This window comes from Melanaphis sacchari, unplaced genomic scaffold (genome assembly GCF_002803265.2).
Source record: "Melanaphis sacchari strain LSU unplaced genomic scaffold, SCAv2.0 Contig121_pilon_pilon, whole genome shotgun sequence".
Classification (NCBI taxonomy): domain Eukaryota; kingdom Metazoa; phylum Arthropoda; class Insecta; order Hemiptera; family Aphididae; genus Melanaphis; species Melanaphis sacchari.
In genome coordinates this window covers 554,626-572,862 of record NW_020270481.1, presented here as the reverse complement: position 1 = coordinate 572,862, position 18,237 = coordinate 554,626, and the positions used below count along the sequence as shown (strand labels likewise).

Below are 18,237 nucleotides of genomic sequence, written 5' to 3'. Positions count from 1 at the left end.
TTTTTAATAATAAACGTCATTTTTTTGTAGCAAGTTATTTATCACTACATTTTATTTTTATCAATTAATCATAAGCGATGAAAGGATAACAATTAAAAAAAAAAACTTATACTTAAAGAAAATAAATAATACGTAGAGGTACTGAAATTGTATTCATCCATTCTTCACAACATTTATTATTACATACGGTTTATTTGGGCGATGTACGGTGCCGAACATATTCTATGCCATCCGAGGCACATGCACAAATCAAATGGCTATTAAAGAAACACACGGACACAGACAAAAGTTTGTGGAAGAAATTGATTACGATGAAATTGAAAAGCTTGAAGTACATTTATATTTATATTATATGTATAATGTTACAGTTTGTTATGTCCAAAGTATATTGATAGTTTTATTTTATGCTGCGTAGATTGTTGGCAAAGGGTCATTTGGTGTTGTTTACCGTGGACGGTGGCGTAATAACTATGTGGCTGTCAAACACATTGACACCGAAGCTGAGCGTAAAGCATTTACAGTCGAAGTTCGACAGTTGTCTCGAGTCAACCACCCCAATATTGTTAAATTATATGGTGCATGTACATCAAATCCTGTTTGTTTAGTAATGGAATTTGCGGAAGGCGGATCATTATACAACGGTTAGATTGTTGTATTTATAGATTAAATTTTATGAAGTTATACAAATATATAGTTATTATTCTGATTATTACCTAAAGAACTAATTTATACTGATTCTAAGTTTTTAATCTTAGCCATAGGCGTGCGCGATCTTCTGAGTCGGGTATGGTCGGTATGGATAAATTCAATCTGACCACCCATTCTCCTCCCACGTCACGGTCACAAAAGAAAAAAATTATGCCTATGAGCAACTAGTATATCTTTAATCATGCAAATATCTATGATTTTGATTTATTTTGTTATCAATTTTCTACAACTTGAACACCTTCTTACTTTTTTAGATACCAAGTACCCACCCACATTTAAATAAAAAGCTCAAGTAGAACTTAAGCTCAATCAATCCTACCCGTATGCACGCCTATGATCTTAGCACCTATTGTAATGTGTATTGTAAAAATAAAAATACATTTTATGTACTAATATATTACTCTCTAATATCATTGAAATATTTTTAAATTGTATTTTATGTTAATAGTATTACATTGTAAACCTGAGCCTCAATACAACTTGGGACATGCTGTTAGCTGGACATTACAATGTGCAGAAGGTGTAGCATATCTTCATAATATGAAACCTAAACCATTAATTCATCGGTATCAAATTATACTTGTGATTTATAATTTTATCTTGAAACATTTAAAAAACTAAAAAATAAAATTATGATTTATTATTTTAGTGATTTGAAACCACCAAATTTACTATTAGTGAATGAAGGAAAAACATTAAAAATATGTGATTTTGGGACTGCTTGTGACAAAAAAACATATATGACTAATAATAAAGGTAGTGCAGCTTGGATGGCACCTGAAGTATTTGAAGGTTTGAAATTAAAAATATATGTATTATTAATTTTTAACTAATAATCTTAAATTATTTCAAGGTTCAAATTATACAGAAAAATGTGATATATATAGTTGGGGTATTATTTTATGGCAAGTTTTAACAAGACTGAAACCATTTAATGAAATTGGAGGATCTGCTTATGGAATTATGTGGGCTGTACATAAAGGAACTAGACCACCATTATTTGAACAATGCCCTCGACCGTTTCAGGAATTAATTACTGAGTATGAAAACAACTATTAAGATAATATCTTTATATTATTAAATGTGATCTAATATGCTACTTACCTAAATTTGGTACAATATATTATATTTTATTCATCATAAGATGTGACCTGGTAGCCTCCAATTTTGTCAGTGATATAGGTCACACAAAACTGTTTACCTTAATTGATCAACCACCAGCAACCAAAACACAAAATGATTTTACACCTATGTGCACACATTGGCTACCTGAGTTTCTTATTTTGGTAGAATATATTTTCATGACAAACAATTTTATTGAATAAACATAATTTAAATATTTTATATATCATTTAAAAATTGTTAGAATGAATGTTAAATGTTAATTATACAATAAATACCATTCTTTGATTAATTGTTTTTTCATTAAATTATATTTTCTTTTTATATTTAATTTATACTTGTGTTTTAATACATAATATCAATTTTTTTAATATCTATTTGTTCACTTTGGTTTTAAGGTCAATTTTCATGATTATTATTTCGTTAATATTCATATTTTTTATTTTTGCATCTACTATACAAACATTGCTTAAAAATACAATAATATAATATTCATATAAGTACATTTAACTAAGCTCATGAGTATTTTTGATAGCGTCCAATAAAAATTGTAAATCTGTAATATGATAGCAGATATAATCGAATGGTAGATATCATATTGGATCATATTTTTTCTTAATACATTTCAATAGTTTACTATGTTGTATATTGTTTTTAAAGGTGTTGGGATCAAAATCCAAATGTTAGGCCATCAATAGATCATGTCGTTCAGGTGATGAGGATTTTAATACAATTTTGTTCAGGACATGACCAACCATTAATATATCCCAATTATTGTTATACTATAAGTATGTATAAAATTATTATATATTTTTTTTAATGCTTTAATGTTGTATATTTTATTTGTAGGTAGTGAATTTGAAGAAGACTGTACTTCTGAAGATTCTTGCCCAGACATTTCTGACTCTTATATTGAAAGCTTAAGTATGTTCATTTACATCACATATCATTTAATTTGAATGTCTGATTAAAAAAAAAGCCAGATAAATAATTTGGGCTCATTTTTTTAGTATCAAATAAAAAAAATCCTAGTACATTTTTTATTTAGATATAAAAAATACAAACATTTTAATTTAATTTACAATATTAAAATATGTGTTTAATTTTTTTATACATTTTTATATTTTATAATTATGTTAATTATCAAAAATTATAAATAATATTATCTATTCTATTTTATAGAAAAATATAAAGTCAAAACAAAAATACTTATTAAATTACTCAATTTAAAAAATTAAAACATTACTTTTATGTAATTGATAAATTATGATATTGGTATTAATAGTAATAAATTATAAAATTAAATATATTTATTTTAATTGTTTTTAAAATTTTATTTTTTTCTAACTTCTTACATATCAGTTTTATTTTCAGTTTTTTTTTATACTTTTGTCTAATTACTAATTTATTGTTTTTTGATTTATTATCCATGTTATATTATAGAGAATATTGGTTTTATTTTTTTTTATTATCCTGAAGATGTTTTTGCTTAAATTTCTTGATTTTGTTACTATTGAACCTTTTCAGAAATGTATAATTTTTAATAGGATGTTTTTAATTGAGTTTAATCCAATCAAGTATGAAAATATTAATCTTAAAAAGTAAATTTTTTGTATGCTGTCAATCCTAGTACTTCTTATGCTTATTTTAAAACAATTTTTTTGGTTTGTTTGTAGTTTCTCTATTTTTGTCTATTGGCTTTCTTTTTTAAATATCTTATACCTGGGTGCCAAGTGAGAATTTGACCCTATTATTACTATTATTTTATGTTTATATTTGTTTTATTTTTAAATATTTCTTTTTATAATTATATGTAAATGTTATCACCATTGTCTGAAACATTATGTATTTGCATGTTTCTTATGAAGATTTTCAAAAAGTGATTTGATACATTTGTTTCATATTATATACAACTCAAATTCATAAAATTTATGTAACATATTTTTACTATATTTTATCAAATTGAAGTAATTTAGCTGTTTAAAAATCCTATAAGTATTACATATTTTTTTCATAAATCAAAATATAAATTATAAAATAAATCCAATTTAAATATAAATCTAGTCATCTATGTTTTGAATTGTGGTATAGATATAATTATTTTTATTGTGTAAATTTACTATTAATATTAAAAATGCAATAAAAAAAAAAAAAAAAAAAAAAAAATCCCCATTACTACATTTTTAATACTTTATTAGTACATATGTTTGTTTACATTTATCACATTGTTTTATAGCTCATAAAATTCCCAAGTTCTGTTTATAACAATATAATCATTTAATATAAAAATACAATATTTGTGGCTTTATGTAGTGCGGTGGCTGGCCTCAGTCAGTAATGTGTTCTGAGGTCAAGCATTGGCTGGCATCACTAGTTCTCAAATGGGTGACCACCAGGTTTCTTATCGAAGAATTCATTGCTTACATATACATACCAGTGTTCCATAACACTACAAATCCTAAAATAAAACCAATTGTACCTTTTTAGAGCTAATGACCTTATTTATCAGGCTTAAAAGATCAAAACAAAAAAAAATAAAATTTATAATCATTAGGTGTTGTGTACTAAAATGTCTTGAATAAAAACCTATTATAGGTACTTAACTTATACATCAGTAAGTAGATTATAATTAATATATTATCATTGTTGTAACAAATTTGTAAAATATGGTTAATAATTAGATTAGCGTATTTTTAAAATGAAATGTAATAATGTATTGTGAACTATAAGTTAACAATTTAGTCTAAAATTTAATTATAACATTTAATATTTTCCATATTTATTTTATATTTTGGTATTTTAATTGCCGTTAATAGTCTTTAATTTATCAATTTATCATAAATGATGTTTTTTTTGTACATTATCTATATAATTTATAAATATAATAATAATTAAAGCTTATAAATAACATTTTTATAAATTAGTTCTCTTAATTATTATTTAAATATCACAATTATTAAATTATAAATGTATGTTTAATGAAGATAATTAATTTGTATTTATTTATATGGTAGGAAGTCATAAAGGAATTAATGGAATGTTGACAAATGATAGTTTAAAATCTAATCCAAATTTATCAATACCATTAAATGTTAATGTAGATAACAAGGTGAGAGTATTTTATATATCTCAAAGTTATATTATATATTATTATTATTTGATGATTTTATTATTATTAGTTTGATCAATATGAAGACTTAAAAATATTGACCATGCCCGGTTTTGACAAAGTGGGTGCTTATCAAACTGTTGACTCAACTGACAAAGATGAATCAAATTCGCAGTGTCAAAGTCCACTTGATGACACTAATGATGTAAAAGGTATGTTTTCTGAGAGTTATTATTTTTAAGTTTTTATATTAACTTGAGCTTTAATTGCTTAACTTAAAGATTTTAATTTAATTCTAGTTTTTATTAAAAATATTTGCTTACTCATAGTTAAAAATATTATCTATTAATTAAAGTTTTATTTCTTTAATTATTGAATTAATTCATTGGTATATTATAACTTGTCCTATTCTTGAGTAATATAACTTTACTGGATAATTATATATATAATTATTGCTTTTAAACCTCTTTAGTCCTATATTTTTCTCCAAAGCTTATATAAATTATTAACTATACACAAATCATATTTTATTTTATGACATTTAAAAAATATTATAATATAAGCTTAAAAATGTAATGTTTATTTAATATTATTTTTATTGAGTCATGAAACTTATTAAATTTTATGTATAAATAAAAAAATCTAAGTAATTTAATTTTAATAAAATATCTTAAAACAAAATTAATTCCTACAAAAAGAATATATGAATGATGTATTTCTTTAAAATAAATATATATATCATTATATGTGTAAATACTATATCTATATATTAATGTATATATTAAAATATAAATATTTAGCAAAATAATTGTTTCTTAACTTAAAAAAATATATGAATTGCTTAGATATTTATATTTATGAAATATAAATAACTCTAGTTTAAATAATTAAGAATATTCAACTAACTCAAATGAATCATAGCAATTTTTTTTGTTTGGCTAGCACATGTGTCAATATATTGACTGTGTATATGTGTATGTGATATTTATTTGTATGCCGATTGTCAATTCGATTGCCAACCCATGTGTCATAAAGTTTAAAATAAAGTATCATCAAAACAAGATACAATTTTAACTATACTTAACTAAGATATAACCTACATATTATAATTGAAAAAACGTCGTGCTGGGTATTGCTCCTCCTTAATACTGTTAATAAATATTTGTAAAAAATTCAATAATAAAAATTAAAAATAATTGTATTATTTAATTTGAGTTTAAAGTAAATAAATTAATATGATATCAAGATGCAATCCAAAATTCTTAAATATTCTATAACATTCGTTTATATGGATCCTTTACACTAAGCTTTGATTACTCCATAAACTCCATATTAAAGTTTGGGACCATGAAATCTTTTGGTTTGTTCTCCCATTTTAAAATATCATACTTTATCTCCATGTTTTAAGAGTGATTTCTAAAGATATGATTCATAAAGTTGTACTTATGGTTGGTTAACTTGAACATAATAATAATTTATCTCTTGAATATTATTTTATAATTTCCAGCAGTCTGTAAATATTTTATATTTGGTGCCATAAAACAATCATGATTTTACCAGTCATTAGTAAAAAAAATTGATAAAAAAATAACTTATGAATAATAAATTTTATATGCTAATATTATAAACTCTGGACCAGGATTTTGATGCATTTTGAATTTATAATTTAAAACATTACTCTATGCATGAAAAAATGTTTTTTAGGTAATAGATACTGATTACTTTATCATAATTTTTGTCATAACATTTTTTACAAATAAAATTAGACATTTTTTGTTATGTTTACATAATTTTTTACAAAATGTAAACTTTTTTCTACAAATGTTCAAAATATTTGTAGAAGTACATAGTGGTCAATAGCTGTATATCGACAAATTCAAAATTATATAATAAGTTATTAATTATAAAGTATAACATGTTTTCCTAAAAAAACTCATACAAGGATAATGTAGCCGAGGAATTAAAATAAATCCACTGGACCTAACTGATATAATATTATTTATTAAAATATAATTTTTTTTTTCATAGCGAAATAGGATTTTAATAAAATTTTTACAGTGTCTTTAGGTAGTGAAATTTCAGCCTTAATTATTGTATACTCAAAAAATAAAAATAGTAAAAAGTTAATTTTTTAAATTTCTAAAAAATTATGTAAAAAATTGAAAATAGCTACAATTATGTTATCAAGATCTTTTTTTATCCTGATGTGTTTTTTTCCAAGTATTATTAGTTTTCAAAAATTCATTATTTAAGTAGATGATATGTTTACTAAAATTTTCTCACACGTCTTATTTTATTCTTTTATGTTTAAAAGTTGTAAATTTAATATAAATTTTAAATTAATGATTTATTTAATTCCCATATTGAGTAATTTGAATTATTGTTTTGTCTTTACATTTCTCAAATTAATGTTACTAGAAACAATAGAAATTAATTGGATCATATCCAACAGAATAAATAGCAAAAATAGATTCAATATAAAACTGTTTGTCAGAAATCTCATTTTAAATTTCATTCAAATATCTTGTGGCTAATAAATTTCATTTTTGTTTGAAATAAATCTATTATTACAATTATATATTTTGTAGTAAATTATTTGTTTGCTTATGTTTAAACATAAAAGAGCTTAATTTGTTTACATTGTATTTTTTTTTTTATGGATGAGAAGAATATTAACCACTCAGATAGGATTATTAAAAATATATTATTTATGTTCAAAATTATTTATTAATTTCAATGGTTATTAGTTTATATAAATTTGTTTTGTTTTATTTAATCCACATGATTTAAAACATTGCTATATCTTTTTGTAAACTGAATCAATTAATGAATAAAATAATTATTAATTTAGTAATATATCAATTTTCTTTATGTTCAGTTATAAATTTATAATTTACTATAAATGATTGATATACATTTATAATAGACATTAGACTATGATTATTTCTAAATCATTGAGAAAGGTTAATAATACTACTTTTATTCAATAAGCAAATCAACATTTATCTAGTAATCATTTACTGAACAATAAGTATTTATATATATCATGTAAGAAATGTATTTTTTTTTTAATAGATTTTAAATATTTTATAATATAAAGTCATCGTCACATTATCAATAGAAGTAGTAAAAAGTAAAATAGGTAATCAGAACTTATCAGGGATATTATTATTTTTAATGGGTGCTTAAAATACAATTCTTGTTTTTTGATATTAAATTTTGTTGTGGTAAAACTATATCTAAAGTATACCCTTCAAAATTACCCCTCTTTTTCTCTTTCTATCCCTTTCGAATACTCTTATTTTATTTTTAAAAATTCTTAAAGGCGAATGACCGCCAAGTTAAATGATCCATCAAAGAGATCATTTTTTCTGATGACATGTGAATGCCAGTTACTATTTTAATAATAAATCACATCAGCATGAGTCATATGGTGAATGACCCATAGCTTGGCCAAAAAAAAATCTTGGATTATCTGTTGTATAATGTACTTATGTGTATATTATAATTTTTTTAGCAATTAACTATTTTTTGATGTTTATTGTTAAGTATTTATGCACAACAGCACAACAATACATCATTTTTATCTCTGAGGTAGTAAAACTATTATTAGTAAATGTTTTTTCTGTTTTGAATTTTTAATTGAATTCCCCAAAATATTGTATATAAGTTTACATTCTAAGTAATGTTTGCATCAAATATGTTATGTTTACTAATTATAAATATATAGTTTTATAATGGCATGGTTATTCAATTTTATTTAATTACTTTTTATAGTTTTTGTTTTTGTAACCAAGATTTTTTTAATCAGATTTTAAATAAACATATCTTCTAGTACACTTTTTAAAGCAAAATTAAAAACCTTTCTAAAGGATATTTGTATTTGATTATTTTATCTTAATAATATACAGAATTATTTAACATCTTTATTGCATAATAGACAGTAATATAAAGTAATTGAAATAAAATAAAATCAACAATTAAAACAAAATAATTTCAGTTATTTTTATGCTATTCCTAGTATTTTCATTGATTATTATTGTTTATTAGATTTTATAAAAAAAATAATAAATAGTTTTTACTTAAACATTTATTTCTACATTTGTGATACAGAGTAAAATCTAACTTTTACTTAGTATTAGATTCTAATCTAAAATAATAATGATTTTAAAATATTTTTACTGATAATAATTATTTAAATAGAATATATTTCTTTAAAAATATATAAATAATTTTAATTTCAATATAAAAATGGGATTAGACTGATTTGTTAAAATTGTATATTTTCATTAATTTGAATAATAGATGGGTACATTTTATTATTTAGATAATGAATTATAATATATTAATCATCTCTCCTAAATTTATTTACGCTTTGCTTTATAAATTGGTCTGAAAAATGTATTATTTTAATTTTGATTTAAATCATTATGTTGATATTCCAACATATAGGCAGACATTAAGGAATAATTTAGGGATTGGGGCCATTGGGAAACTTAGCTTCTTCACTCAAAAAACAATCAACCCAATGTCTGCTTATGTATTCCAGTTTTGCCTAATGTTATGAGTATGGTGGCTATTTGCCAGTATCAGTATGTCAATGCAAACATTTTGTTTCCGGTGTTTATAGCCTCAGAAGGACGTGACCTTATAGCTGTATGCAATGTTTAACGAATATTCCTGTCATTCGAATCCCGATGTCAAGTGTTCTGTTTAAGTATTTTATACCCTAATAATTTGGCTATAATTTGTGAATTTTATTGTTCGAAAAATTCGTCTATATTTTATAAAATGTTTATTTATTTATTATAAGTAAAATTATTAATTACACATAGTACCTACATACTATGTATATCTATTATATATAATCAATGATATAATGACTATAATGTTTAAAGTATAAATTATACCCATTTTATTCATTTTAATGTATTCACTGACAGAATTTCAGCTTTTTAGTATTTGCTAATTATTTTCATGTAATATATGAAAAAATTATAAATCATAATATATTTATCCTACTGAAGTATTCCAAAAAGGACGGAAAATTTCAAACAATCATTTTTTTGAAAATCGATTAAAAACGTAGGTATGTAACATCTCAGTTTATTTAAATATGTAGGTATTCGTATTTAATGAAATATATTTTAAAATAATGGGTTTTTTTTAACGTATCGTTATTTTTAATATAGATTTATTGGTTTATGGCTCCTGCGATTGAATATTAAATTTATATTAAGTTTAACTTTTATAAAATATTTTGTTGTCCTTTGATAAATTTTAAATTATCCCTCGTAAGTATCTATCTATGTATAATAGAATTTTTACAATTGTTTAGAACAATAATATATTTATACATTTGTGTGAGGAAAACGAATGAGAAGGTACCTAGTTGATGAAAACGCCTCTTAATAAAGAACATGGCTAGATAAATTTAGAATTTACGTAAATAGCTAAGCGGAATACAAAGACGCAGTGTACGGTGTTTAAAAGCCCGGTATACTAAATGGCTGCTTAACACCATAATGTAATTGGCGCAGTTACAATTAATAATAAATTACTAAGCGGCGAAAAATTTGAGTGTTTATTATTTACCAACTTACATTTTCATTTTAATTTGGTTTTCTATTATGGTTTTGTAGTAATAATTGATAATTTATATTTGCATCCCTACTCACCTAATTCTAGATAAATTCATAATGTTTAGGATGTCAGCGTGCTATTTGTTTTCTTCCTTTGACCAACGCGGCACTATATGGAAAATTTATGTTCAGCATAACTGCATAACCAACTTCGTATTACTAGGTTTAGTATTAGAGTAAATTAATCTACTATCAAACTTAAAGTCAAAAACATTATCTGTTGTTATACGTTGGGTTTTTTACGATATTTAAATTTTAAAGCGATAACTAAACATTTTTAAATTGTTTTATTTTATATACTCATAATTTGCATAAAAACTATGATATTATAAAAAGTCAATATACAAATACAAATAATTTTCCTAACTTTTAGTTTAATAATAGATTACTACACTCTAATAATAAAGCTAACAACAAAAAGTTGGTTTTGTTGATCTCAACTTTGCTATACTGCGCTTGGGTCAAAGAAAAATAACAAATACATCGATAATCTCTTAAATAACAGTCATCATTTGTAAAACTATCATATTAATATTTATTGTATTAGGACTTTTATACAGGCATTAAGTAGAGTTGTAAGCACAGCTTAACGTATGAAAAAATTATCTTTAGTTTTACTAAATTCTAAACATTATGAGTTATGAGTTATGACATCATAATCTCGTGTCTGAACCACAACCAATTTAATAATGTCTGTAGATTAACCTCTAGACTGTTGTCACCTACCAATTAATAGGCCAATAGGCGTATTATAATTTGACCATTTTAAATAAATTATTATTTATTAAAACAACAAACAGTTTTTAATATTTTAATCGTTTATTTGAAAAAATCTTGATTTATTCATATTTATTTTTAATTATTTCATGTATAAGAATTATTTTGAAAACGATAGTCTTGCGCGTAGAGTATGATATTGAAACCATTACAATTCCGAGAAAGGGCTCATTTATTTGTTCTTGAAAGACATTTTTTCTTAAACTTAAAATATTTTAAAACATTTTATATGCTAGTATAAGGCCAACCTAAACCTAATTCCCAGTAAATATTTTTTTTTTTTTTAGTAATTGGGTGTTTACATAATTGATAGCGGTGTATTATTGACGACAAAATATTAATTATCATTTTATAACTGCACTTATCTTTTTTAGAATAAAATGTTCATAAAACTTAATATACATTCATACATCACATTCGTAAAAATTGTAATATAATGATGTATTAATTTGAATAAAAAAAACCCCAAAACAATAATGGCTGTAACTGTTGCAATTTTTTAAATCCGCTGAGATTATAGAAAACAGTTACAAATGACTGATCATTGAATTTATTAGCTCAACAAAACATACTTAATTTCCTTTGATGGATACTAATACAAAATTAATACTTCCTAATTTAAAATTGAATAAAATAACACAATATTGCGTAACTGGCCTTGGATGATGCATTTCATAATAGATATAATATGTACATTTTAGTTGAAAATAAATATAAATTTACGTTTTTAGTATTGTTACGCATTTTTATTATGGCTCCTTTTTTATTAAACAAAATACTTTCATGATTTGTGGTTAACGGGATGTCAGAACTGTGGTCCAGATGTCTGGAGTGATCTGGCTCACGTTGTAAAGGGTGTGAGTCATTCGGCTAGATTTAGACACGACACGACTGTAGAGAGTAGTGTTTTCCTAGTGTTGTGTATTTGTATGTTTATTTCCTTGCTCGATTCCTTACGGACAACAACTATGTGTGAGCTTAGCGAGTGCGTCACAAATGAACACTATAGTAAGTAGGTAGTCAATCTATTTAGCTTCGGTTGCTTAATGATCTGCCTCATCAATAGATAAATAGTATTGTATATAGATATATGATAGAAAATTTCTTAAATTACGATTTATTAAACATACTCAAATAAATATTGATTTGAAAATTGAATGACTATTATAAATATTAAATTAAAATTATTGATTTATTTTTTTAAATTTTTTAACAATTCTATGTAATATTATAATCTAGATGTTTCTGGAACACATCCTGAACTGGATAATTTGTACCTGATGCTAGACCAACAATTGCATCCAATACCTCCAGATAACACTTGTCCTCAATCAGTTCAAATATTCGAAGAACATAAGCAGGTACTTAAATTACAATTTAATTCATTAAAATTATTTATACATAAGCTATAATTTTAGTTCTGGTAATTATATAATAAATCATATTTCTATATAAATGTATTCATATTATCATAGAAACTAATAACTTTTATAATAAAGAAGTTAATCATAATTAATATAAAACGTATATATTTTGAGTAAAATTAACATTAAATATCAAAAACCAAAGTGAAAATTGCTAAAATTAACATAATTTGTTAAAAAAGGATTGCAATTTAAATTAAATATTTATAAGTCATAATAGTTGAAAAAATGAACTAAAACATATTTTTAGTTGGCTCAAGAGTATTTAAAAGTACAAACAGAAAGAGCATATTTATCAAGACATATGGAGCAGTTGGCAGAGCGATTAAGTCGAGAAGAAATCTTGTGTGACGAAGAAGTAGATGAAGATGACGAAGAAATTAAAAAGCTCAGAAATGAAAAAGTAAGTATTTATAAATTATTTTCTCTTTACTTATTATCTATAAACATGGTTAATGTAAAAACTAAAAATTGACAATGCTATTTAGTTTTATATTGCAAATGCTTATTAATTAAGATTTCATAGTGATGAATTAATTTTAATGAAAAAATAAAATAAAATATTAAATCGATGGTAATCAGAAAAAATTACCATAAAAAAAAACCCATAAATATAAAATTCTTGTGATTGCTGTATAATTGTGCTTTAATAATTAATTTAAATTAATTTTATGATTAAATATTTTATTAGAGTAATACAGTTATATAGAAAAATAGTAATGTTTGTAAGTACTGTACTACTCTAACTATTAAATGTACTCTAGTGTAGCAGTGCATACAAATTGATTTATTTTTTGTTTATATATTTGTTTGTTTTAAATTTTTGAATTCTAAAATACCGAATAATACTTTCAATAAACTGCATTGATTAGCTATTGATGACATTTTTAACTGGTATAAGGAAAGTACAGTTTACTTAATTTATATTGTTGGATACATATTTAAATAGTTACACATTTATTTATAAATTACCAGATAAAAACCATTGCAGTTTAGCAAATATCTAGTGTCATTATTGAATTAATAGACTATTTATTAAATTGAATAATAACAATAAATATATATACTATTATATTAGGTTGAAATAAATCAATTTTTTCATAAGGTTTTTTTCTGCGATTTCAAATTAATTTTAGGACAGCCTAAGGATAAACATTGTATGATTATAGATAATTTTGAATAATGTTTGATTTTTTTTTTTTTTTTATCCAGGAAAATTTAACACAATTAAGTCAAAACCTTAAAAAACAACTAGAAATGATACAAGAAAAAAATAGTAACCACTCAAATGAAAATAAGCCATCGTCATAGTGATTATGAATTGTTTCGTATTTGACTAAGCAATTTAAAGTAAATATACTTTGCATCATAGTACAGTACTTTAGGTAACAACAGTCAATAGACTTATTGATTGTTAAATTTTTAAATATGGGAGCTGGCAGTATGAGCAATTAATTCTCCAGTATTTTCATAATTTAGTTGTATCACTATATTTATGTTTTGTTTTGTTTCTTTCTTTTTTTTTTTTTTTTTTTGTTACCTTCAAGGCTATAGTAATTGTGAACCAATAATATTTACTTACTTATAAATGTCTTCTATACATATAAAGTCTAATTTTAATAGTCGTGTAATTTATTTATGATCTCTCAAACCTAAATAAAATATATACATGAATTAAAAATACTTTACTATTTCAAATTTAAAGTTTTAACTGCCTTTTAAATATTATTATCATTGTTTTTAAAACTAAACAATAAAAATTTTATACAATTAGCAACTCATAAAATTACTCGTGAATTAACAAAATATAAGCATTACTTTTTAGAAACTTAGACTTAGTAATTTAAACACTTCCTAATGTATAGCGGACAGCATAAATCTATTGAATTATCTTACTTACTATACTACTTACTTAAATACATAGATCAATTCACAAAAATCAAATTATGATGTTAAGTCATATTAATTTATTATCTATAAACAAATTATAAATAAGTTAAATTATTAACTTGTATATAAATTACAGTTAACTATATTGAATATTAATATATTATCACAAAATATCAGTATGATAAAATAACAGTGAGTCATCACTCATTAGTTTACCTTCAATACTGCCAGCTCTATTAAACATATTAAAGACAATAAGAATAAAATAATACTTTTTCTAATTTTATTTTGATTACTTATTCTATGTGTAATTTTTAATTATAATTTACTTTTATTTTTCAAATTATACCTGGTGAATTAAGGGGTTTTGGACTTTTATATCTCTTACAGAAAATGAATAAAGAATTATATTGTATAAATTTTATATTTTATAGATAAAATAATTGAGATGACTTTGTATTTATGTCAAGTTGACATAATATATTGAACGTTTTTCCATTAAATTTCAGTATACGTGTACTTAATTATATAAAATACAATTTTTGTTGTATAATTTATTAACTTTATTTTTATATCTGGTTTATTATTATACATTGTTGTATTAAATACGTACAATATTTTATTTCTAAATAATTTTCTGGTTATATTTTTTGTATAAATTGTTATAAAATGTGTATTCTAGTCCAGCAAAATTTTAGAGTATTAATTTAAATTTAGCAATATTTAAATTGTATTTTATACATTTAAATTTTAAACAGATTCATAACATTGATGAATAAAAAAATAAATATTTTATGTCATTAATTATTTTAATATAATATGTTTAAATAATAATTATAATAATTGTAGTAATTACATAAGCAACATTTGTTTAACATATTATTATAATATATATATACATCATAATGTATAATATAGGTATATATTTATTATTATTTGTTCAACATTAAGTTTAACAGCCTAATACATAAATACATTTTGATCAGTGGCGGCTATCCTTTTGTCCACATATTGCTTCAACAATATTTACAAAATAGTAGGTAGGTGGTTGGTGTTTAGTGATTATTAATTATTTATTTTAAAATGACTAATTAATGTAACATAATTTATATGTACTAGAGAAACCACTCTGCCCTAAAGGAATAGTAGCCTGTAGGTATCAAGTATATCTCATACTTGAGTTGCTCTCTGTAATATCTAATAGATATATTACATTTGAGTTAAAACTATTACATTTAGTGTCATTTTATTACACAAAATTTTGAATTAATTTTTACCTAAAATGTCACATTTATTATACCCTATTATTAATTTTTATCATATATTATTGTAATATTGTTATTTATTAACATTTCAGTCAATACGACAATACCTACAACTGATAATATAAATAATATATTAATTATTAAATATTATTTTATAATTTTTATCAAAATTTATTGAAATAAAACTAAAAAAAATTAACATACCTGTAAATAGCTTACGTAACAATCTTAAAAATATGTGGGATTATCTTATAATTTTTTTTTAATTCTGTTGAAAACAAAACAATTTATGAGAAATCTTATATGTATTAAATTCCAAGTATTTTTACTCACAAACAAAACTTTTATCAAATAAAGTTAAAAATTAAAATGCTTATGTAAAAAGATCCAAAATATCAGGTTTTACTATTTAGAACTGGTAAATATTTTTTTCTGTTTTTCCAACCATTTTGAATACTAATGAGAAATTTATTCTTTTGATCCAACAAGTATAATCCACAACTAATTTGCCACCAGAAACTACCTTGAAGTTAAAGAAAAGAACATTTTTTTTTATTTTGGAAGTCTTCAGAGTTCAGACAAAAAATAGTTCAGTGTAAAACCAATACGCTCTCACTTATACATTACATTTTTACTATATTTAAACTTTAAAAGTTTAAAGGTATAAAAAAAAGTTTTTTTATAGTTACATAATAATCTTATCACTTATCAATTTAGTTACTATAAATAGTTACTCATATAATATAACTTGAGACAGTTATACACACTTTGTGATATAGGTAATGTTAAAAATATTTAGATAAATATATTATATAAATTATAAAAACCTTGTACTTGATTAACTGTATTTTAACTATTGCCTAATATCTAATTTATATACATTTGCATTATTTACCATATTATTTTGATTGCGACAGAACGTATTTACATAATATAACATTATTTAGGTAGGTATACATTGTTTTCCCTGTAATACATGTTTACTAAACAAAGTGATTTGCCAAGCATCTTCGCCTTCATTTATCCTTAAAAGTTAAAAATAAATTCATCGCTTTGCTTAGAATCTATAATGGGGGTGAGCATATTTCTGTAAATTAATATATTTATTGTTATCTATCATATGGTCGCATTAATTTTTTATGCCATTAAGAAAGCATAACTTTAAAATCATTCAACGCTCAAGAGACGGCGTGTATATCGTATATGGAGTAATCACTATTAACTTAGGATCGTCTATCATTGTTTAGTTGTTGAATGATCAGGCGTACTGACTGTTGTTTATGTAAAGCTATCCAAGCTCGGGGATTATTTACTAGTTACTATTAGTCTACTGCAATATTTTTAATATATCAACTTAAAACCACAGAATAATTAATAATCTAAGTTATTGTTTACCAAGAACCTTGGTAAAAATACAATTAGAACGTAGATTAACTCTAATAATAATAATAAAAATAATAATAAAATTTAAGTTAAAAATATGTTAAATAGTTCAATTACTAAAATTTATATGTAACACTATATTTTTTTGATAAAATTAGCTGAAATATTAATTTATAAAATTGCAAATGTAGAAAAAATGTTTAAAAAAAAATTAAATATGTACATAGATTTTATGAATTGATTTTTTTCATACGTTAGTGTGTTCTGCCAGATAAAAATCTTTCCCTAATCAATTCGATTTGAATTGAGTTTTTAATTTTCGTTAAAAACCATAACAAAAAAATAAAATAAATAATTATATAAATATGCATAAATTATTATCAAAATTCACCTCATGAATCAACGCGCTATGTACACACTCGCACTTACGACGAAAATAAGTTGCAAACGTTGTAGCAATATAATAATAGTTTTATTTCCACCTTGAAAATTCACGAGACATCACGTCTCATAACTATTAAATATTATACATCTATAACATTGTCGACAAGTGTGAGTGACTAACAGTTAATTTGATTATTGTTTATTAGATTTTGTTACTATGTACCTACGCTGTGAGGCTAGGAAGTATATTATGCTGTAATATTATTACTAAAGTAATTTATTTTACTATTGGTACATCATAATATCTGGGTTATAACTTATAAGTAATCTTATGAGTTAATTATATTAGAAAATAAAGTGTTTACAAAATTGGATATTTTGACTGATTACCGTTTACCAGTAACTAGATCATGCAAATTGTTACACAACACTACAACAGCTTCATTTGTGTTTATTGCACTATTTTAGGTATTTGATGATTAAATTTAAAATGTATAATTAACTTTATTTTTAATTTTAATTATAAATGTGTT

The 18,237-nt window shown here is 22.9% G+C and overlaps 1 protein-coding gene across 1 annotated transcript; it reads left to right on the top strand.

The window, feature by feature from the left end:
* Window positions 1–59: 59 nt before the first annotated feature.
* LOC112590879 (mitogen-activated protein kinase kinase kinase 7-like) lies at window positions 60–14,423 on the top strand. Its single transcript, XM_025334468.1, has 12 exons — window positions 60–331; window positions 416–641; window positions 1,157–1,274; window positions 1,358–1,500; window positions 1,562–1,748; window positions 2,491–2,618; window positions 2,680–2,754; window positions 4,845–4,939; window positions 5,010–5,151; window positions 12,598–12,719; window positions 13,033–13,185; window positions 13,995–14,423. The coding sequence occupies exons 1-12, from the start codon at window positions 254–256 to the stop codon at window positions 14,091–14,093; spliced, it is 1,566 nt and encodes a 521-aa protein (XP_025190253.1). The 5' UTR covers window positions 60–253; the 3' UTR covers window positions 14,094–14,423.
* The last annotated feature ends 3,814 nt before the right edge of the window (window positions 14,424–18,237 follow it).